Source organism: Gasterosteus aculeatus, chromosome 9 (genome assembly GCF_964276395.1).
Source record: "Gasterosteus aculeatus chromosome 9, fGasAcu3.hap1.1, whole genome shotgun sequence".
Classification (NCBI taxonomy): domain Eukaryota; kingdom Metazoa; phylum Chordata; class Actinopteri; order Perciformes; family Gasterosteidae; genus Gasterosteus; species Gasterosteus aculeatus.
The window spans coordinates 21,083,615-21,091,619 of NC_135696.1; the positions used below are offsets into that span (position 1 = coordinate 21,083,615).

Genomic DNA, 8,005 nt, shown 5'->3' on the forward strand with positions numbered 1-8,005 from the left:
TCCTCTTCATTTCTTTCTCCCCCCCCCTCCCTCCCTCCCTCCCCCCTGCAGGGCGATCGGAGCCAACCCCCTGTACTGTGACTGCCGCCTGCGCTGGCTGTCCGACTGGGTGAAGAGCGGCTACAAGGAGCCGGGCATCGCGCGCTGCGCCGGGCCGCGCGCCATGGAGGGCAAGCTGCTGCTCACCACGCCCGCCGACCTCTTCCTGTGTCGGGGTCAGCTGCCCCCCCCCCCCCCCCCCCCCTTTAAAACACACACACACACACATGCAAAACAGCAGTTTCTTCCACTCTGCTCTCTTGATTTTGAACCTTTCGTTGTTCATTTTTGATTAAAAGTAACGCGAACAGGCCAACCGGATATTTAGTTTACTATTTATTCTAATAATGATCTAAGAATAAAACGCCCGCACGCTGTCGCTTCCGCCTCCTATTGTGTTTAATAAAAGGCAGCTTTTAGTCTGCTGACCTCCCCCCGGCTGCCTTCACTCCCACTCGCCCGTCACAGCCGGAGACGCCGAAAAATGACATTTGCGTTGACGTGGGCGGCGTCGCAGAGCAGCGACGCTCGGCTGTTTGATTCAGACGGAAGGAATCCAGCCCCCTTTTTTCACAGCGACTTTATACCCTTTATATCAAATATGGAGGCTTACGGCGGAATGTTGGACGAGAAGTCCTCAAATTAAATCAATAAAACCCTCTGTGGTGGAAATTTGTGGATTTAGACCTTGTGACAAATCCAAAGTATCTTCAGTTTACGTTTGTGATGATGAAAATGATAAAGAATAGAGAAATCATCAGCACAAGCCGTACGAGCACAGACAGAAGTCAAATGACTACAATTCAGCTGAAAAGGGACCGAATGTTCCTTCCCCCAGAAGGAGCAGGAAGATCTGACCCAGTTTCTGGGGGGAGACCAGGAGCTTTTATACATCTCTGAAGGTCCCAGGAATGGATGGGAACCACCTGTCGTTTGTGAACCTCCGTGACCCCCAGTGGGACCAAGTCAATCATATTCGACAGGTGGAGACAGGCGGGGAAGGAGAAGAACACGGTACGGTCTGTCCAGGCCTCGTTTGGAAACCTGGATGCCATCGTGGGACGCGGTCAGGTCACGAGTTTCCCCCCCAAAAAAAGGTCACATACGAGTTCTTGAGACACTCAAAATATGCAACTCAGCAAATTCTCCCCCGACATCCTCTTCTGTGGAAACGTCAAACGCAGACGATCGTAAATCCAGTGACGGCGATGTGAAGGGCCGACGGGAAGGCCGGCGGTTCGAGGGCGCGTCAGAAAGCATCACGCCGACCGACCAGCGTCCAGCGTCTTAAACCGCCATAAGGGCGTTCTCATCGCGTCGCTTTGCCTCTTTTCTAGTCGTTCATTCTCCGCTAATTGCGCCGTGACCTCGCCGTGACCTCTGCGAAGCGTGATCTCTTCTCTCACACGCGCGCGTCTTTTCTGGGCGCCGAGAAGTCGCTTAATTCCTCTGCAGGCAAATTAAAGTTGTGAAAACCATTAGAAAGGTTCAGGCACAAATCGTTTTAACGGCTGAGAAACGCGGCAGCTGGAACGTGAGCCCCCCCCCCTCCGGCCCCCCACGGTGTGAAGACGGCGCGAACTTTCCATTAGTGACGGTTTCAGCGCTAATTGATCCATTTTTAAATATCAAAATATTCCGGCGCGGTGGAATTAATTGCGAGTAGCTGCGTGTGTGTGTGTGTGTGTGTGTGTGAACGCAACACTTTCCTCCAGATGAAAACACACAACAGTTGTTTTATATTATTAATAAATATCATTATTGAAGAACACAGCATTTACCTTTGTACAGACGTGCGTTTTACAATATAAGATAACAGTAAATTGCATCTGTTACAGTCAGAAGATGCTATTTGTGGATTTTATTTCTCACTTCCACTGAAGGTGTAACGACACTTGTGGACACTTTCTCATCTCCTTTGTTCTCGTTAAACACTTTTTTTGGGAAAAAAAAAAAAAAGAATCAGAAATTAAGTGGAATTGTTCCTCCTCCTCCGCTAAGATTTAAATGCGACAGACTGCGTGAGTCACGTGAGCCACACGGAGCGAAGCGCCACTGACCTCCACATGTTCTGCCTTCAAGCTCTGAAGATACTAAATGAAACCAAGTCAAAAAGCTGCAGCTCTCGACGTCCTTCTAGTCACTTCAATGCGTGTGTGTGTGTGTGCGTGTGTGTGTGCGTGTGTGTGTGCGTGCGCGTGCGTGCGTGCGTGTCAACAGGTCCGGTGGAGGCGTCCGTGCAGGCTAAATGCAGCCCGTGTGCGACGTCTCCCTGCCAGAACCAGGGCGTGTGTCAGGTCCACCCCACCGAGCCGTACACCTGCGCCTGCAAGTCCGGCTTCACGGTACCTGTGTGTGTGTGTGTGTGTGTGTGTGTGTCATGTGATCTAGTTAGCAGCCTGAGACCTGTCAGTCAAAATGTTGTCGACAGTCATTATGAGGTCTGTGTGTGTGTTCAGGGTCAGCACTGTGAGACTCCGGCCGACGCTTGTGTCAGTGATCCCTGCACCAACGGGGGAATCTGCATCAGCGACGAGCAGACGGGGGGCTTCAGGTGAGAAGCGTTGTCCTGCCTCACAACCCGCGTCCCCAAACGCCACCAGCGGAGACACGTTTAGGACACGCGGGTCACCGATTATTCCCTCAGCAAACGCTGTAAACACGAGCTCGCGGCCTCTGGTTCTTCAGCTCGTTCGGAGTCAAACAGACAGGGGATGCTTTAGGGCGGGGCTTGCAGTGATTGACGCACCGGTCGTGAATATCTTTGACCTTTTTAAACGCGGAGTAAGAATCGGCGTTTGTTTCTTCTCCCAGCTGCGCGTGCGCGTTCGGCTTCCACGGGACCTTCTGCGAGGTGAACGTGGACGACTGTCAGGACCACGGGTGCGAGAGCGGCGCCACCTGCGTGGACGGCGTGGGCAACTACACCTGCCTGTGTCCGCCCGACCACACAGGTGCGACGGCGGCGTCCTCCGGCCGGAGGGGGAGGAGGAGGAGGAGGAGGCGTACTGACCCCTTGTCTCTCGCCTCAGGTCTGCTCTGTGAGGAAGAGGAGGGCGTCTGTTCTCCGGGTAGAAACCCCTGTCAGCATCAGTCCACCTGCGTCAGCACGCCGACCGGCGCCAGGTGACGGCACGCGCACACACCTTCACCTGCAGGGCTTCAGATGCCAGATGAGATTTACAATGTGTGTGTGTGTGTGTGTGCGCGCGCTCTGCAGGTGTGTGTGCATCCCGGGCTGGGTGGGGCCGGACTGCAGCATAGATTATAACGAGTGTGTGGATCACCGCTGTCAGAACGGAGCCCAGTGCGTCGACCGCCTGGACGGCTACAGCTGCGTCTGTACGCAGGGATACAGGTAGAGGGGACGCCGGGGGGGACACCTGGGGGGACACCTGGGGGGACACTGCTGTCGTAGCTTCCTGTTTCCTCCCACATAACGGATCCAACCGGTGCGACCAGCGATGTAAACGACTCTCCTCCTCTTCTTCTTCTTCTTCTGGCCAGCGGCGAGTTCTGCGAGGCGCCCCTCTCCCCCCCGTCGCTCTGCCAGCCGGCGGCGTGTCAGAACGGCGCTCCCTGCGTGCAGGAGGAGGAGGGGGAGGAGGGGGGGGGCGCGGCGGTCTGCCGCTGCCTGCCCGGCTTCGAGGGCCGCGGCTGTGAGAAGCTGGTCGGCGTCAACTTCGTGGACCGCGACTCTTACGTGCAGCTTCAGGACGTCAGGAACTGGCCCCAGGCCAACATCACGCTGCAGGTGAGGACGCCGCGGGGGGCGGAGACGGCGTCACGGACCAGCAGCACACACACACACACACACACAGTGTGGGTTTAACGTGCGCGTGTCTTTCAGGTGTCCACAGCAGAGGAAAACGGCATCTTGCTCTACAACGGAGACAACGAGCCGATCGCTGTGGCGCTGCATCAGGGTCACGTCAGGGTCACGTATGACCCCGGTAACCAGCCTGCCTCCGATATCTACAGGTACACAACTCTTAACCTTTATCCCCCCTGCTGACCACCAGGGGGCGACTGCTCTGGTTGCCCACGCGTCCAATGGAAGTGACCCTTGATTTATTCAGTGGAGTTTGAATGGAGCATGAAGCAGGGGGACGCCTTAGGGCGGGGCTTCACTGTGATTGACAGGTCTCCACCAGAGACTGTGTCCCTACACCCCCGTCAGCGGTTGAAATATTGTTGCTTTCCTTCACTGGTTTTCGAAAAAAAAAAAAAAAGCCAAACGGCTGAACTCTGAGCTTCATAACATCTGCAACCCAACGGGTGACGTCGCCATGACGACGTCCGCTTCTCACATACAGTCCGTGGTGAGGCTGTCTTCCCCTCTGTTAGTCCGTGTGTGGGTGTTCCTATCCTAGCGCTGTGGACAGATGTTCATTTCAATGCATTTGCATGTTTTTTGGCCTACAGCGTTTTCGCAGAGCAAGTCCGTGTTGTGCGTCCGGCGGCGTTTGGGAAGTTTTGGGGTTTAAAGTGGAGACTCGAAAGCCGAGTGTCCTCTTGATCGGGTGTCGAGGGCTTAGATGTTTGGATGGTTCAGTGTCGAGGAGGACGAAGCTCGGCCAGCCTCAGACACACACACACACACACACACACACACACTGTGTGAGGCTGTTTGTGCGATGAGCAGCTGCAGCGAAGTGGCGATTGAGAGCATGACAAATCATCAAAGAAGAGAAAAGATACCAGCGAGAAAATGTCAGAAAGTTTGACTTAATGAGAAATATGAGAAAATATCCACAAGCAAGAAAACAAATAAGCAGAATATGAAATGTGTGTGTGTGTGTGTGTGCGTGTGTGTGTGTGTGTGCGTGTGTGTGTGCGTGTGTGTGTGTGTGTGTGTGCGTGTGTGTGTGTGTGCGTGTGCGCGTGCAGCATCGAGACGGTGAACGACGGGCAGTTTCACACAGTGGAGCTGGTGACCTTTGACCGGATGGTGAACCTGTCTGTGGACGGAGGAGAGCCCACGACCTTGGACAGTCAAGGTCGCAGCCGGCCGCGGTCGGGGGAGGCGCCGCTGTACGTAGGAGGTAAGACCCGCCGACGCCACCTCAGGGGCGGGTGGGGGGGGGGAAGCAGCTTCGCCCGCCTCTCGGATCCGCTCTTTTTTTTTTTTCCCGCTGTGTAAAACCGCCCGTCTCGGCGCAGGAATGCCCGAGGCCGCCGTGGACGCCTCGCTGCGTTCCTCCTCGCAGGCGCTCAACGTGTCCAGTTTCCACGGCTGCATCAGGAACCTCTACATCAACCACGAGCTGCAGGACTTCACCCGCGGCCACATGAAGCCGGGGGTGGTGCCGGGCTGCCAGGCCTGCCGCAAACTCCACTGCCTGCACGGCGTCTGCCAGCCCAGCGGCGCTCAGGTAGGAGGCGGAGCCTCTTCCAGCTGGACTGACGTGTTTTTGTTTGTCACGTATCTCAGGAATAAATAAAGTTGTGTCCCACAGGGCCCCCGGTGTCACTGCCAGTCGGGCTGGACGGGGCGACACTGCGACCAGCCGGCAGCCGGGCCGGCCGTACCGGATGCTGTCACCGCGGCAACCGGCCTCAACCCGTGCGACGGCAACAAGTCAGTGTGTTGTTGTTGTTTTTTTAGCTTTGACAAATACAGAAACTTCCTCCCCGCTGACCTCGCCCCCCCGCCACCCCCCTTCCCCTCCGCAGGTGTGCCAATGGCGCATGCGTGGCGCTGGACGCACAGACGTACCGCTGCGACTGCGAGGCAGGGTACCGCGGCGCGCTGTGCAGCCTGCGGGGGGAGCCGCAGGCCTCGTGCCGGGGGCGGGCCTGTGGGCGTGGCCGGTGCCAGCAGACGGAGGGCGGAGAGCGCTGCGTCTGTGAGCCGGGGTTCACCGGGGACGGCTGCGACATAGGTGAGGATCGGGGGGGGGGGCAGGGGGGGGCAACACTTTAGCCAAGAATTAGCATCATTAGCATTAGCAACACTTTCTTCTATAAAATGTTACCTTTCATACATGAAACAAACTGCTCATCAGCCTCAAACTGCACGTCAGCAACATGTGTGTCTCCTGCCGTCCCCCCGTCGTCCATCATTTACGAGACCAGAATATTGAGTGTGTGATGTCCCGCCCCCACAGAGGCCCCGTGTCGAGGCGAGGCGGTGAGAGACTACCACCGCCTGCCGCGCGGCGCCGTCCTGTGCCAGACGGCCAAGCCCTTCTCCTGGGTGGAGTGCCGGGGGCGGTGCCGGCCGGCGGGGGCCGAGCCGCCCGCCGGCCCCGCCCCCTGCTGCGCCCCCCTGCGGGTCCGCCGCCGCCGGCTCTCCTTCGAATGCGACGACGGGACCTCGTTCACGCAGGACGTGGAGAAGCCCGTGGAATGCGGCTGCAAGGAGTGTGTGTAGGGCTGCGGATGCGACGGTGCGCGCGCACACACACACACACACACACACACACACACACACACACTGTAGGGATTCACTCACTGACATTCTGTGTGAATATGCAGTTTTGTAAAGCCCACTTCTTCCTCCTCCTCTTCGCCTGCGGCGCGCTAACCAGCTAACGAAGGCTCGCGTTCGCTCCTCCGCTTCTTCCCGCAGTTATTTCACCTCCGACAGCAGCACGTCAGGCCTTTAATGCTCCACGCGCTTTTTAAGGCTCGTAACCAAAAACGTTCCGATTCAGCATTTTTTTCGGAGGAAAATCAAACGAGGCTTCGGCCCGCTGGAAAGAAAAGAGAAAAGAGCCAGAAGGGAAGCATTGATTTTCATGGTCGGCGTAGTGTTCGGGCTGCTCTCATCGTCTCGAGCATCCCGTCGCCATGGCGCCCGGGTTCTGCTCTCTCAACCCTCAACATCTGGTCGTCCCGTCACCTCGTCTCAGTCGACTCGTTACTCGCAAAGGATTTGATGTCTGATGTTGGACTTCTAAATTTAGGATGGGTGGGGGGGGCGACAGATTCCCATCCCACCGGGCGCCCTTTACTCCCAGTTCAGACTGGTGTGTGTGTGTTTTGTATTTCTATCTTTGTGAGGACCAGTGTTTGTAGAGCTTGTTTCTCATTTCTTCAAAAGTCTGTTTCAATGGTTTAAACATGTTTTTTATAGTTGAGGTGAGACACTGTCGCTACGTCCACTATGTCCACTACGTCCACTATGTCCACTACGTCCACATGGATCGATTGAATGACATAATTTAACTTTTATTACTGATATCGCACCACTTCATGTTCCCGCGATTAGCCACGTAGCTGCTGTGGTGTCCTCACAAGTATAGTAGCACTGTGTGTGTGTGTGTGTGTGTGTGTGTGTGTGTGTGTGTGTGTGTGTGTGTGTGTGTGTGTGTGTGTCACTATAACGAGCTCCATTACTTGCTTCCTTCTCCGACGGCCAGTGAACGCATCGCATCGAGGTGCCACACAGAAAAGGGAGCTTTTATATATGATGACATGTTATTTATACGGATGTGGAAACTAAAATAAAAATGCGATATTTTGTTTTAACATTTTTTTATTGTTTTTTTTAACCTTTTGAGTTGAAGTCGACGAGTCGTCATGAATCAGATTCAAAATAACGTAGCTTTATTATTCTGGGTGAAATACAGTAACAAGCTAACAGATTGTAATATATATTCTGAGCTCATGTATTTTTATATGTTGGAGGGGATGTTGTCTCTGTTTCATCTGTAGACTGTAGAAATATTTTGTGTTCAGTTGCCAAAAAAAAGTGTTTCCAAACCAACATCGCGTCATTGAAAAAATAAAAGAATAAAAAAATGTTTGGAGGTTTTTTTTATTATTGAAGTCCTCTCACCTGAAAACAGACAAATATTATATATAATATTATATGATATAAAATATGATCTATAATGTTATATGTAATATATTATACACATTATAATATAATTTGTGCTTCCTTTTCCTATTTATTGAAATAAGAGTTTCTCCTTCGGTTCTTTGTCTTTCACTCGCTCTTCGACCTTGACTCCGCTCT

At 54.2% G+C, this 8,005-nt stretch overlaps 1 protein-coding gene across 1 annotated transcript in view; it reads left to right on the plus strand.

The window, feature by feature from the left end:
* The window catches only part of LOC144383085 (slit homolog 1 protein-like), a 28,244-nt gene extending 20,729 nt beyond the window's left edge, over positions 1-7,515 (plus strand). The window contains exons 26-38 of the mRNA XM_078079796.1: positions 52-215; positions 2,260-2,384; positions 2,499-2,593; positions 2,854-2,993; positions 3,072-3,165; positions 3,260-3,397; positions 3,547-3,793; positions 3,890-4,020; positions 4,930-5,084; positions 5,203-5,414; positions 5,499-5,620; positions 5,716-5,924; positions 6,150-7,515. Coding sequence (XP_077935922.1) covers positions 52-215; positions 2,260-2,384; positions 2,499-2,593; positions 2,854-2,993; positions 3,072-3,165; positions 3,260-3,397; positions 3,547-3,793; positions 3,890-4,020; positions 4,930-5,084; positions 5,203-5,414; positions 5,499-5,620; positions 5,716-5,924; positions 6,150-6,415 — 2,098 coding nt within the window. The 3' untranslated portion in view covers positions 6,416-7,515. The remainder of the gene's footprint in view (positions 1-51; positions 216-2,259; positions 2,385-2,498; positions 2,594-2,853; positions 2,994-3,071; positions 3,166-3,259; positions 3,398-3,546; positions 3,794-3,889; positions 4,021-4,929; positions 5,085-5,202; positions 5,415-5,498; positions 5,621-5,715; positions 5,925-6,149) is intronic.
* Positions 7,516-8,005: the final 490 nt, after the last annotated feature.